Source organism: Falco cherrug, chromosome 8, assembly GCF_023634085.1.
Source record: "Falco cherrug isolate bFalChe1 chromosome 8, bFalChe1.pri, whole genome shotgun sequence".
Lineage (NCBI taxonomy): Eukaryota > Metazoa > Chordata > Aves > Falconiformes > Falconidae > Falco > Falco cherrug.
The window spans coordinates 15,177,268-15,192,946 of NC_073704.1; the positions used below are offsets into that span (position 1 = coordinate 15,177,268).

Here is a 15,679-nt window from a genome sequence, read left to right on the forward strand (position 1 = left end):
CTTGAACTTAAATGGAAGCCCAAGCAGAACAGCTTCAGGGACAGTTACACTTGATCTGGCCTGAAAATTTGTTTCCTTTGTGCAAGAATCCCCATGGTTGTATCCAATTCCAACAGCTACAAGCACCATCAAGTCTGGAAAACACATCGGTAAGGATCCATAAGAATCCAAGGACCTGAATGCAAGCCAAAATAAAGTTTGAACAGGGTTTTTTTTCTATATTTTTTTTCTCAAGCTTGAGCTGCCTTACATCTTTGCAACAATCAAACAGGAACTGTTTATCATATGAAAGCAAATATTATTTCTGTTGTTATGGCTATTTGGACATCCGATAGCCTCAGGCAACCCAAAGGGGCCCTAACAATAACAGCTCAACATAAAAGTCAAAGGGCAGATACCTTTGAAGTGAGAGATGACACAGAAACAGTAGTAGACCTTGAAGTTTGGCCTGATGGAAAGAACCTGAACACTTCAGAGTATATTTCATCCATCCTCACAGCCCCTCTTGAAGGCAGAACAGGCACATTTGATCACTGATGGTGATGTAAATGCCAGAAAACCTAACAGCAAAACACTCTTCTCACAAGCCCCTCCTCTAAGGAAAAGGCAAAGGCAGTTCAGAGGAGTTTCGCGCTCTGGCAAATAGCACTGGGGAATGATTTTTGTCAGGTTCTCAACTGGCCTGCAGAGAGGGCAGAAACTGTTAATATTCTGTGAACTAATTATTTTTTAACATAATTATCTGGTAAACATGAGTGACAACTTCTGCCAAAGAAAGCATTAGCTGTCTCTGTTAAAATGATCCTTTGACTCTTAGGCTGAACAGGCACAGAAGTTTTAAGATGCCAGTATGTCAAGACTACTGCTCATGAGCCTGTTCAAACTGGTAGAAAAGACAACACTGGATTTCCAGTTCTGCATTTGGATCGATTTTTAGAGCCCTACAACACAATTCAGGACACAGTTGAGGTACTAGCTTGAAAATAAATGCTGGGATCTATGAGCAAATAGTTCCAAGTTGGATTAACAACAGGACTGGAAGCCCACAGGTCTCCTGGGTATTACACTCTGCAGTGGTGGTGATACTTCTTGGCCCAGGAAAAAAGGCAATGACAATTACCTTTCTGCTGGGAAAGAGGAATACAAGCCACCACTGCACTGGTAAGACTGCGATCTCAGGGAAGGACTTCATTCTGTCACTTAGGAGAAATCACCTGCAATCGCTGCTTCTCACCAGTAAGGAGAGGTGCATAAATACGGACAAAAGACTTCTATAGGGGTATAAAAACATAGTACATGTTTTCAAATCTGGTCTAGGGACAAAGACTTCTCATTCCCCTTTTAAATGAAGATTAATAGTAACTGTGCACCCAAGAACTGTAATAGTGAGACCATATTTGCTGGTGGTGTTTTTTTATTTTATTGCTGCAGCCAGTGGCTTTAATCTGTGACCAACAGCCCTCTAAATTCCTAGCCTACTTTTAGAACTTCATAAAAAGTAACTGTGACGATCTAGATTACTGTCTTCACTGGAAAATTTTTGGGAGCCCATAAATCCAAAAAAGTGAAGTTATAAATCATACTTCAGATTATAAAGTGGTTGGCATTTCTAACACCAGCAGAGACAATGGCTTCTTTTTTTGTTAGTGAAAAGGACAGAAAATTCATAGGGTTTTTGTTTTTCATAGAGATAAAACTGAAATGTACCAAGGACTGCTGCTGTTTTTCCTCCTGGATTCACTTCAGATTTATTTATAGCAGGGGTATCTGCAAATGTCACAATTGAGCTAGTGACTTTTAGTTTCTTGGTTTAATAACTATGGTAGATATAGCACATGTTCTGCTTCTGCCCCTCTCTGAAAATAAACAAAACGAATCAGGTCTAAAAACTAGTTTATATCTCACTGTTCATAGCAAATAGAAAGAGCTGGGCACAGATAACCTAATTTTCACCTGTTTCTGCTTGCTGCATATACACTAACTCAATTTAGATTGATCAGCTAATGTTTGCAGACTTACTACAGTGGCACAAGGGTACTACATCCATTCAGCTTATTTTTAAAAAAAGACAAACCAAGATGAAATGTTGTTTGTGCTCCTTTTTAATTTTATTTTAGCTCTTTGTTTATCTCTTCACTTCAAAGCACTTCCAGTATGAGGCAGTTTCAGTGTGACAACTTTGTAAAATTAAAATAGAAAAAATGTGCCAGCATCAATCTGCTTTACATTGGAAAGCACAACAGCCTTGAGACAGAAATGACGACTTATGAGAGCAAGCTATAATGAAGCCAGAAGTGCAAGCTGCAGCAGGAAAAATATATTAGACTGGAGGCTGAACACTCCTGACACTATTTTTCTTCCTCAACGGGAGCCTCCTGTTCCCCAGTTGCAGTGTACAGTCAAGTCTGTCTCCAAAAGCAAGGGAAAATTATCAGTATGACTCCCCACAATTCTGTTGGCTGGCATTTCTTATTTGGCTTGAAGCTGCTTAAGGTCCAAATTAAAAAAAATACAGTGCCGAATACAGCTGAGTCTACAAAAGACTTGCCCTGCCTGCAGCCTACCATGGGCTGGACAGAAGGAGGGGAGCCACCCTGGCAGCGGGACCCCGCAGGGTGATCCCTGCCAGCCCAGTGGCACTGGAGCCACCTGCCTGGCCACCAGCCCGGAGGGCCACCCATGGCACAGTCCTGCAGACCGGGAGCAGAGGCTGGCCAGCAGCTGAAAAGCCATGAGGCTGTCAGAAGGGCCCCGGGTGTCAGGGCCAGCCTGCCTCCAGGAACCCTGGGTCCCAGCAGGAACAGGGCAGGGGGTGCAGGGGCAAGGAGGACTCCCTGTGGCAGGGGAAATGGCCCAATGGCCAGGAAGACTCCGAGCCTACAAACTGGCTCCCCATTCCCCAATTCAAAAAAGCCCAAATCTCATGGCAGGACAAGCATGTAACTAAATATGGTCCTATTTAAGAGGGAGGTTAGAGAGAGTGAAGGGTCTGATCCCAGCAGCATCAGTAAGACTCGGTGGTAGGTGCCCAGGTAGCTGAGCCCTTCTCAGATTTCAACGCTGCTGGAAAATAAATTTTACTCTCTAGTGAGTTGTGTTCTCAGACTCCTTTGCACAGACAACCTTTCATTGTCTGTGAATTCTAGTATATTTCCCATTCTTTTCACAACAACCTGAGGCAATCTCAATTCTCTTAAAACACGTTGTTAGCAAAGGGCACCACACAAACATATATGCTATATATGCCAACAAGCAGGTAGCATTACTTTGTAGTGCTTTCTCACTATAAACAGTTTATGGTAGGCTCAAAGCAGAAACATTTTTCTGTCTTCTGCTTTAATTTTTACTTTTTTTCCCCTTAAGAGCTGGTGAGTGCTAAGGAACTTGCTTTCCAACTTTAATTTGTACCATTTTACTTAATACACATTTATCAAAAGCCTAGATTGATGATTTCAACTACTTTAAAAGTGTAATAAACCAGTTATAAATTGTATATATCAAAGAGTATTTTCTCATTTGATTCTTGCAGTGCAAGCTAAACAGAGCTGCCAACCAGCCCTAAAAGCGCACACTTAGTTGTTACAGAATGAAATACTAGCAGCAGTGGAACAGAAAGCTAGACCTGAAGTAATCTTACTAACTAAATAAATAAAAAAAAGAAGTATTTGTGGTAGTCATGATCATAATCACATGAATATATAATAATAAGTAACAAATTCTAAATATTGAATCATTTGAACAAAAATTATATCACTATAAACCTAGAATCTGCATGTTAGACCTGTACTTAATAGGTAACTGGCATCAAACAGTATAGAAAAGTAATTTTAACAGAACTAACATCAATAATTTCATGTTTTATACACTTGTACAGTATTATAAATACATATAATTGGCAGCAGATTAATTTCCCAAAAGTGTTATAATCTGTTGGCATAGTGCCATACTTAAAAAAAAAATTATTTATGAGTGCATGCATCTGATTCTAATGAACTAACTTCACCTGGTAATATCAGTGTTTCCATGATTGATGACATTAACACAATAGCATCATCAACGTGCCTCTCAAAACAGCCATTTGAAAGTGACAAGTACACATAAAATAGACATTGAAAGGTAAAAAGGCAGAAAATCACAGCTGGGCATTAAGCAGTCATTTTGTTCAGTGTTTTGTAAACCCAAGGATAGCTTTCTTGTTATTAACACGGTAATCCCCAACCTAAAAGTACTTCTACTGTTGACAATTTCTTGCTATGTTCTGATGCGCTTAAAGAGAAAAACAATACTCAAAAGAGAATCTCTGATGTATAACTAGACTAGCAATTTCACCATTAGTCAAGTACTTAAGAGTATCCACCTTGAAGGATTCTGGCTAGGAATGTTTGGATCTACCCAAGGACAGTGATCCAGACAACCCCCCTTCTCTCCTGCATGACAGGATGGAGCATTTTCCCGTGCTTAACCACAGGAAATCAAGGATGGACAGGATGGCCTGAAGGCTGAAGTGAAACCAACTTCTTTTATCCCAAGAGTTAATTCTGCTATTTAGAAGTTCACAGGGTAATTTCTATATAATAAAAGTACTGTGTAAAAACTCTTCTAGCCCATTATGACTCTTTCTACTCCTCTGAGCCTCCCCGGCAGGAGCTCAAGGGAGACTTGTAATATAAGCTTAATATAGTCTTTTGCATTTTGTCCACAAGGAGCAAAACTTTCTGATTCTAACTGTTCCTACCACTATATTGCAGATCACTTCAGTCATCAGTATTATCAGGGTAACTTTTGTAGACTATTCTTCCCTCAGATATACACCATAACTGAACTCATGCTCTCAAATGGAAATCTTAAAGCATCCAAGGTGGCAGGTACTGGGCATAAAGAAAAGGTGGATGCACTTAGCTGCATAGCGTATGTTAGCCACACTGGTCTCATAGCTGGTCTTTGGGTCACAGAATTTTCACCAATACTGTTAATTAAGAAAAAGCACATCTTTGCAGAAGCACACATGTCGCAGCACTCTCCAAACTATCAAGCTGCAACAAGGTCTTTTACCATCTCATACCAGTCCTGCTGCCTTCTCCTCTCTTGCCTCATCCAGGGCGTGTGTTCCCTCTTCTCTTGCTTCTTCCTCCCTCTGCTCTCTCTTCATTGGCTCTCAACCATTTCACTTAACCAGCCACAGCTGTGCCTTATCTACATCGGCCAACCCACCGCCCCTGAAGCCAACCCACAGTTGTATATTATTAATGCTAATTAACCCAGCTTCATTCCTCTAAACACACAGAAACATCTGATGCCTAGGCAGCTATGATGGATGCCTCACAGATCTGAGGAAAACATTCCTATGTTCTTTTAAACCAAAAATACAGTTAAGACACTAATTCTTTGGCTAAATAAGAGTATCACTACAGGAACTTCTGAGAAACAAACAGATTCATCACCAAGAACTGCAGCATTTCACAGACTTTATTTGTAAGATGAAACATCCATACTTTGGCTACTTTAAAAAAAAAATAAATAAATTGAAGGGGATATCTTTCTTCCTGATGATAAATAGATTTTTTTCTTCTTCTTTGTGACTTAAAATCCATTTGATCTGTGGATTTTTGTTCCCTGGCCTCTCCTCCTCTTAACATGCTTGCAACTTCTCATAGAAGTGTTTTATAAAATTCCCCTTGGAATATGCCTCTTCTGTATCAGAAACAGAATTCATTTGGACTCTTACAGAAAGTGTCAAAAGATGAGGTGATGAAGAATAACTGTCCCTTGCTCAGTAGTGCTGCTTACAGAACTTACTTTACCTCAAAATATATTTGTTTGATTCCCATTCTGCTGCTTGAAGGACAGAAAGATTTATGCAGATCATTACAGAAAGGGAGGTGTGGGGGTGGAAGTTAACTCCAGGTGTGAGGACCCTTCATCACATTTCTTAGACTGACATGAGGCCAGCCGAAAAGAAGGGGTTTCTTTTTGTTTCTTTAAAACTGGCAGATACGCCATGGAATTGATTGTACTCTATAACTGCCAAAAAGCAGAAGAAAGGAAATGGGAGAAGGCCGATTTATCTCCACAGGTGTTAAATGTATAATCATCTCAGATGCACCACTATTAGGTCCAAGTTCATGTGACTCTAAGCCAGCTGCTAAGTAGACAGCAGAGTGAATGCCAACATGGAGAGTAATTCTGCTAACTCTAAGATACCGTGATATGTCCTCAGCCCAGTCACGTTACATGGTGCAGTTCAAATACAGTAATGATGGTAATATGAGCATCCCTTGGGACTGATGCAAAGAAACTGTTTTACTTGAATTGTAAAGAGGAGATTGAGAATCCATATGTTCTAATTGAAACCTACATTAAACCATGGGTTAAACCAAGATGAATTAAAAGCAAAACTTACTGTTTCTAGTACTTTAAAAATAGAAAAATAATTTAAAAAAAGCACAAGCCACTACTCAATTTGATTGTCAAGAAAAAAATATCAAAAATCTTATGGAAGTAACTGTTCCTAAAAGATCTCTTGTGGGGGCCAAAGCTTTTAGTTTGTTGTGTTGTTTTTCTTTGTTATAATACTGTTTGGGATGTATAAAAATCTGAACTGACAAATATGCTTCTTCACAATCTGAAATACATCATAAGAATAACTCTGCCAGATCAGATCACAAGTATGGCCATCCTTGGGTGCTCAGGACCAGAATAACAGGGTGACTCACAAACAATGATTATCCCTCATAGTACAGACAGTGACAACAATTTGCTCTTGCACCAACTCAGTTGTTCTAGAGTCTAATCACTTCCTTTTTAACTGAAGATTTAGTTATTTACTAAATTGTTTATTTATTAGATTTTATTTAAAGGTATTTCAGCAAAGTTCTGCTGCCTGGGTTATGACAAAAGGTCATATTAGACTGACAGACGAGAAGAAGCCATTGCAATTACTGACAAAAATCAAAGCTGAGATGTTTGTTGTGTGAGATTCAAGATTTTGAATCACCCTTAACCATTTTAGTCTATATTCACAGTGGTCTCACTTTATTATTCGTAACTACATGCCAAAGACCGGCAACACCACAAGCACATAGTACACAGAAGCACTAAAATATTCCTCCCTTCAGTCCAGTTGTCATTGTATGAAAATGCTTCATTGGTATGGAGTAAATCAGGACCTGCTGCTATAAAAGAAAAACTGAATGTGCACATTTCAAAGAGTGCTATGTTATTATCACAACTCAAAAACCCATAAATTCAGATTAGCCAAGACACCAGCTACACAGGACAACAAATCCCCAAGATAAGGTGTCTCCAATGGGATGGGTTAATTTAGTCTTTAAGGGGCTTCTCCTAAAAAAACCAAACCAAAAAAACAACCCAACAACAAAAAAGCAACCCCACCGATCACACCTCCTTTGGGTGTGAATAACTGTCAATCCTGTAAGAGAAACAAAGCTACAGATCTCACTTTCAGGGACACAGAAATATTAACCAGAACAAGAGCAGTCTCATACATCAATGCACTGCAAGACGATATATTAAAAAAAAAAAAAAAAAGGCCGAGATGAGTTTTTTCCTAATGTCACAACAATATTTGGGTCTAAGTAAGTACAAAATATTTCTGCCATTATTCCCCGTTGTCCGCTGGATTGCAATGTTTATGGGAAATGCTATTTATTTAGTAGTAAGCACTTCAGTAGGACACTGAGAACTGATTTTGTTTTAGCTAAAGGTTTCTAGAGCTTGACAGTAAATGATATGCATGAGCCATGTTGACTGCCATCTTCCACTTTTGACTGTCAGACATACGAGTAACTCGCTAACGTTTCGTTCCAATTTCAGTGCCATGAGCCTGTTGCGTAAGCTGCCTGCTAAAAGCTACTCCAGATGGTATACGGTATTTTGTAGGACCCAAAAGATGTGTCAACAGCATTGAAAGCATGACCTTTTTTACTTTTTTTTTTGTCAGCAGTTCTTATTTCCACCCTACAATTTTTCCACATTCTTTGTAAGATAGGCCACATGGGAAAAAGAAAGAGTTTAAGTCTCTCAGCCATCTTCCATCACCTGCAATCACATCTACCTCACTACACAAAGGAGGAAGGTTTATAAACAATCAGATGTCTTCAAAATGACAGCCAAGCCCCAAAACTTCTTTTGAAGAGGAAACTAAACCCAGCCCCCTACTAACATAAGTTCCAAGAATGATGGAGAACTTTGATGGTTTTCATAACAGATACTTTTTCTCATGAATAGCCAGTAGAAAGCCTGCACTCCTCTCACTGGAAACAGGCTTTAGAAAAAATAATTTCTTTTAGCAACTGTTCCATTTTTACTGGTAATTTATAACTATTATTACCATCACGGAACATTCACTATTAGCTCTTACTGAAATAAATCACAAAACATCTACTTGTCCTTCTCAAAAATGTGTAAATTACATCCACTACTCATCTTAACCAATGCACTTTTTCTGAAAAGTAGGCTGTGCAAGAAACACAAAGAGGGATCCCCCACTCCACCTCCCGCCCTGTACCTCTTTGTACCCTCAAAAGAGGAAATTACCAGAGGGCACTTCTGCCCTTCTTCAGATAATCAATTCAGTATTCTGAAGTATTACAAATATTTCATTTACACTTCTTAGTTTTTCCCCTACAATACAAAGCAATTTCTTTCTGACACAGAATGCCACAGCACAAGGAAAGGGGAAGGAAAAAAAAAAAAAAAAAGCAAAAAGCAGTGCAGGGTTGAAAAGCAACAGAAAGAATCAAGAAGGAATGGCTTTTGTTAATTTGACAGCCCTCAGCTAGCTGCATCATTGGATTTATAAAAGGTTCTTTAAAAGCAGCAGTTTTTCATGGTGTAAGACTGCCACACAGCTCTGGTTCCTGCAGTGCCTCAAACCAACAACTTCAAAACTAACTCACTGCAGATGTCCCTATGATCATCTAATCAGACATCAAAAGCAATACACTGACATGCTCCTGCACTCATTAGGAGTGTTCTATATATGTTCCACAGTGTAAACAGACACACAGTAGTTGTTTTAAAAGTGGATTCACCCACATCAGAATCCCCTTCTAAAAAACTCAAACTGTTTGGAACTCCCCACCTGAATGACAGAAGATTCTTTTAAATCTCCCCAGATTTTCTGTACAGTTCCACAAAGAAGTATTTCAAGAGCGAGAGCTAAATAGGAAAACTTTTACTATAAAAAGATAAACACCTTCCAGAATTTAAATACCTTGCCTTTCTGAATGACAGTCCGAGACCACTCCACCTCAGGGGAGCAGTCTTGCCTCTTCCCTGCAACACACATTGTAACATCCAAGATGTGTTTTCATCTCTACTTTATTTGTTGTCTAATCATTATATGCCAAGAAGCACTGTATTTAAAGCATTAGAAGTGCACCATCCTTCCGGCACTGCTAGTTCCTGAAGAATTACTGCATTTCTCCCAATATCTGGTGTCCTTCTCATAGCCCACCTCCTAGAAAGAGAACTTTTAAGAAAGCGGCAACAAGACTTTTTTTAGCAGGGTCTATTGCGATACGCTAAGGGGTAATGGTTTTAAACTAAAAAAGGGTAGATTCAGACTAGATACAAGGAAATAAATTTTTACCATGAGGGTGGTCAAAGATTGGAACAGGTGGCCCAGAGAGATATTTCGCTGCCCCATGCCTGGAAACATTCAAGGGCAGGTTGCATGGGGCTTTGAGCAACCTGATCTAGTTGAAGATGTCCCTGCTTATTGTAAAAGGGTTGGATTAGATGACCTTTAAAAGGTCCCTCCCAACCCAAACCATTCTATGATTCTATGGCATAACTATGGGCGAACTTCATCTTGAAATTCTAACCCATGCAAAAGGACCAGAAACTAAAACTATCTGACCTAGTCAGGGTGAGTAAACATACTGGACAAAAATTCCAACTTCTAAAATCATCCAGACAATACAACTCTCATAGTAGTGCAGCCTCCTAGCTTAAGCCTTGGTGGAAACCTGCTGGATCAGCCCAAGTTATAGACTCTACAGAATCATTCCATCACTGTGTCAAAAATTACTTTTCCTGCCCTGCTTTTAAGTAGCCTATTAAAGGAAGTAATATTTCTGCCTTTATCTTACAATACTCATGCATTTTGAAATCTACTGATTTGAAATACTACTGATAATCTTAAAGCAAAGCTCTGATTGTAGTATATTTTTATGTTTACTTATGTACACAAAATAGTATCTAAAAGGGACAAATCATGGTGCTGCATCCTTACACACACTCACGTTATGCTAATCTGCAGGCACTAAATCAGAAAGGCTAATACGTTACAAACACAATTAACAGCCAGAAGAACCAGAGGAGGTTTCATCCCTTTTTAACAAGGGCTTGAAACATAAAAGTGCTCTGATTATATATTAACCTTATCTGAAATTGCAAATTATATGTCCACAATGCATAAAATACAGTCAATTTCAAGTCACATCTAGGTAAAAACTGAAGCTGTACTGAGCCACTGGAGCAGCTCTTCCATTGATCCAGCATCTCATTGTATCTTTAAATATGGATAAATGCAATTTAATCAGCCATTCCCATTGATTAAGTCCAAGTTAACCTAAGTGTTTATCCAGGAAACATGCAACTATGAAAGAAAAGAAGAGAAAGTCATGCAGAACATAGCATCCCCATAATAATCAGTAAGTTAACAAAAAGGGGTGAAACCTTAGTCCCACCAGAATTAATGCAAAACTCCCAACAACTTAAATAGGACCACAATCCTCCATCCAAAACGCATGACAGACCAAGTCTTAAGATAGTAGGGAAGTCTGTCCCTGGGCAAAAAGAGAGAGAAGCAAGAAGTAAAGTTCAGATGTTTTATATACACCTTAACAATTGCTACCTGGATGAACTGGACTGAGCAAAAGGAGCAAAATGTATTCTGCTCCCTAGAAAGTTCAAAAAATCTAAACCAACAGAACCTCACAATTCAGACTTTCTGCCCTACTGCATGTCATCTTTATCAGAGTGGAGCCTGGGTAGAGGGATCCAGCTAGGAACTTCTGAACTAATGCAGATAACCTGAAATTGTAGCTCCTCTCACTAAGCTGGGGATAAGTGTTGAGCAAGTGTTACGTGGCCAAAGAAGGCTTCCTCCTTCTAAAAGGCTTCGACCGCCTCAATCGAACAGCATGGCCTCGCTCCAGGAGAGAGCCCCAGCTGAAGGCTTCGTGCCCATTACTAACCCCACTTTCTGAAGCGAGGCCATTCACAGCCAGAAAGCAGCTAGACCAGTACTTGGCTATTGCTGTAGCAAAGCCACAGCCACCAAGTTTTTCAGAGATGTGCATTAAACTATTTACGCTTCACTGAGGTTCTCTCTGAAGGGCTAGAGAGGGAAGCTTCCATTTCTGGCCAAGGCTCTGTGATTATAACTAGACAGAAGAGCTTAACAGTTGCCTTCATAAACTAACAAATTTGCTAACAAATACCTTTTCTTCAATAACAAATTCAGATGTTTGTTATCCCTATTTTTCCCTGAATTTTTCAGTGGCAGCTATCACGACAAGGAAGGAGAGGTTTGGATGAAAACAGAAACTCAAATTTTGTACCATCTGTTAAATGACTTCCAGTCTGAGAGAACAGATGCTGGACTTCAGTATCAGTTTTTGATTGATCTAGAAGTATTTTGTTAACTGAGGCTAAAACTACAGCTAAGACAAAATAAATGTCAGAGAAAATATGAAATAGCTCAAATTCTCAAACTACCTGGTCACTCCAAAAAGATGTTGTAGTTTTGGTAATTATCATATGGCATGAAAACAATAAATCTTCTTTTGAACGAATAGGACATCATCTTAAAAACAGAATATATGCTTAGATTCTATAAATACTGTGAACAACTCAAATGGTCCATCAGGTTCATCCGGTTCACCTGAACTGGCTAGTAATGTTCTTTTCTTATATTACTGCATGTTTCCTGTTTTATTTTATGCATTACTTACTGCATGTCTGTCCTGCACTCTCCTAGAGTCAAATCAGTGCTGTCTTCAGAGATTTATATGATAATCACCTCTCAAAGATCTGATCAACTACTGGTGTATCAGTACATACTGTATAAGACAGTACACAGTCTAACTAAAGAGTATTTCTACACAGAGTCAAACTGCCAGTTCTACACGTGCCAAACACCAAAATGCCAGAAGTGCCAAAACAATTAAACTAATTATGGAAGTCAGTTTCAATTACAAAATGACTGCTAAGATAATTGTGGCATAAATACAGAGACTTAATTTTTACTATGTGCATGGAAAATTGTTTCATCTACCAGCAGCACTGTTTTTTCTTACTCGCATGTGACTACAAGGAAGCAGTTTAATGTGAAAGAAATGTGTTTGTGACAAGAGGAAATGCAGTATTTCTTTTAAATTTCCAGTAGCAACATACAGAACAAATTAATTTTCTCTAAACATTGCTTTAAGACTTGCGTGAACGAGCACAGATATATTCGAAATGCAGTGCTCAGTTGTTTGTGCCATGTTTTTTCATTTGTCAGATATTGATTCTTCCCTGTGTTTTAAAACAATCTGTACCTAATTTAACCTATGTTATTTAAGCTTTCTATGCTTCCCAAAACATTATGCCAAAGCATATTTCAGTACGATTGATGAGAGTTTTAGAAATGGTAGTGTTGCAAAAATAAGAACTGGTGTAATGTATCTTGCTGTAACAGATTTTCACTTTAACAATAAAAACTTTCAACCTTCTGGGCCTTCCCCTCCTTGCATGACATTTAAAAAAATCTGACAGCCTTCTCCACTGTTATCTGTCCAGCTTTAACTGTTACCCCTACAGCTGACAGAGGGATGCTCTGTATTTTAGGCATAGAGAATTCCTTTAAGCCTAGAGGTTTTCTTGTGTACTGATGCAAGTCAGTGAAGCATGGTGAGGTTTTAGCCTCCAAGTATAACTGCAGTCCTCATATAATGGCATAAAACACACGTCACTGCTAATATTATATTTTAACAACAAACAAACAAACAAACAAAATCCAAGAAAACAAAAACCTATCTCTCTGTCCTTGATGGTCAAAAATAAAGCATTCCAAATATGTCCTGAAATGCAACAAATTTCACCAATTCTTCCATATTATTGTTTTTTTCAATTTTCATGGTTATAAAATACCAGACAGTTCAGCATTACGTACTGACATTTTACACATTTCTTAACTTTGCAAAGGCAGTAAGGTCTGCACTGTTAACCAAGAATTCTTCTTTATATTTTCATTTATCAGACCAAGTCAGTATTTCATTTATACATAACTGCTCGCAGCAAGCATCAAGAAAAACCTCTCAGCTCAAACAGGTCTGACAGATGATGGAAGACTTTCAAAGTTCATCTCCCTGTAACACCATAATGTACTTGGAGAGTTACTAGCACTTTTAAAATTGCAAATAATACAAGACATTGTAAAATAAGATGCACACACATTTGGCCATGCAAAGAGAAACAATGAACAGTCAACTAAAATCCTGTGTTGGCCTTCAGAATCAGAGTTAAGATCGAGACCCACAGAACATCATTTATATGCAAGTCATCTGACTTTCTATTTGCTTCCAGTTAAGTTCATGTGAAAGAAGTATGGCCTTAAATACATCACCTTCAGCTGAAAAGGTCCCTACCTCCAGCATGTGCTGCTGAACGCCAGTTCTTTCTTCCTGCTCTCTAATGTGCCAATACAGCCATTTGTGGAATCTTGTTATAAACTAGTTGTGATCTAGGCTGAAACATCGCCCTTGCACTAAACAAAGATGTTGGGAGTTTGAGTGGTTTTTGTTTTGAAATGAAAGAGCAATAGATTGGTTTAAACAACCGGGGGCAGTGAATTGCAACACTGTATAGGGAAGCTAAAGGGGAAAATGTGTAAATTTCAAACAGGTGCAACTGCACCATCATTTAAGCCAGCATTCATTTGGCATAAAGTTGTGCAGAAGCAGACCCACCTGAGCTTTCTAGGTAAACATCAGGTCTATGAAAAAGCTCTGTTCTGCTTGATACACTCATGTATCCCAGCTGACATTCAGAGATTCTAAAGAATTTAATCTTTTTATAAGTAGGCGAGCTACATGATACCTACTGCCACAACACGCTTGAGACTGTGGTCACTGGGATGAGAAGCACTTCGGTGGAAGTCAGTAGGTGGGCCCAAAGCCGGATCACTGCTCCTTCGTACTAGAAGTGGCGTGCCTAAGAGACAAAATAAAGAGTGATGGTTCAGTAGTGCTACAGGAACACAAGGTAAAGCTTCATGCAGCTTAACTAAGAGAGCCATACAGCACTCAAATATAAGTTTATCTGTGGCAATACCCACCTCGTAAGTTACTAGATATGATGGGGCTGTGCCATTTGGTACCAACTACGCTGAAGAAATGAGAACATTTTAAACTCTGCCATACAGACTTTCATTTGTGAGCTGCTAAATTAGGTTAAAAGTGCTGACAAACAGGAGAAAAGGCACCTTCTCAGAAAAACACAAATAGTTGCATGTATCTGTGACCACATGTACCACCAAGTTCTGACAGGGAAATCATACGCTTGATCTGAGTAGTAACTGTGAACACAGGAGGAACTAGACTGCTATTGTTAGCTTCTACAACTGGTAGTGGCTGCTTAATTAAACCAGAATGTGGTCTAAAGCCTTTCACTCCACACTAAGGACAGCTTTCATTGTGCTGTGCTGCATTAACCCACCAAACTGGGATCTCACCATCTCATATTCAGTTGTTCCTTACTTTCTCCTGGTGTATGTCCAAAAGCCATACTAAGCCCCTGCTTGCCTCTCCCATACCTATTATACAAGCCCACATTTAACCTGTATGAAATGTCACCATTTTGAATATGATGGCATGACCATAAATATACAGTCATCATTTTTATTTCCATAAGCTCACAAGATGCAATTATCCATCACCATTACTTCTGTGCCATCCCAACCTAAGGCATAGAAATGACAGATCAGGCACAGGCTTTTGGGTACAGAGGCAGCTGAAGGATAACTGGATAACTCCCTACAATCACTTCATTTAGGTTCTAACATGCCTTGGGCTGGCTCTGCAGAGACAGCCTAAATAAGGATATAAAGAGGAGAAGGGGAAGAGGTTTTATTCAGCCCAGATCTGCCTCCCACTACCGAGTGCCAGGATTCCCAGGGGACAGACGTAGGCAGCTGCATTCGTTTCAGAGAAGCTGTAGACTAAACAGCTTCCTCTTGCAGGCATCTCCAATTAGAATCACCAGCTACTCACGTCTATTCACATGTTGTCTCGGAATAACCTCAAAGCAGCTTCTAGCAACACAGCCATCCAGTTAGCATAATATACTATAAAACACTCCCTGCAAAACTTCCAGGTGGGGCAAGAGAGAAAACAGCTTTAGTAATGTAAGAAAGGAACTTCTCACATTATCCAAAATGAAATTAAACAAAAATGATCCCCCCCCCTTCCAAAATAATTTATCCATAGGTAAACAAAAAAAATGAGGCAAACACTGGTCTAAGATAATTTTTCAAATGTTGCGAGTGAAAATAACATTATAACTATCAGTTACAATATTAATTACATTGGCTGGGACTGACGGCAATCATAATTACTGGAGCTATAATAGAAGTTTGAACATGCAACGGTTTCCTCATTAGAATGGT

General features: G+C 39.1%; 1 protein-coding gene across 5 annotated transcripts in view; it reads right to left on the bottom strand.

Annotated features, from left to right (window-relative positions):
• Positions 1-15,679, bottom strand: part of PARD3B (par-3 family cell polarity regulator beta) — a 413,251-nt gene that overhangs the window by 256,752 nt on the left and 140,820 nt on the right. For all 5 annotated transcript variants that reach the window (XM_055718425.1, XM_055718428.1, XM_055718426.1 and 2 more), the window contains exon 4: positions 14,117-14,226. In XM_055718425.1, coding sequence (XP_055574400.1) covers positions 14,117-14,226 — 110 coding nt within the window. The remainder of the gene's footprint in view (positions 1-14,116; positions 14,227-15,679) is intronic.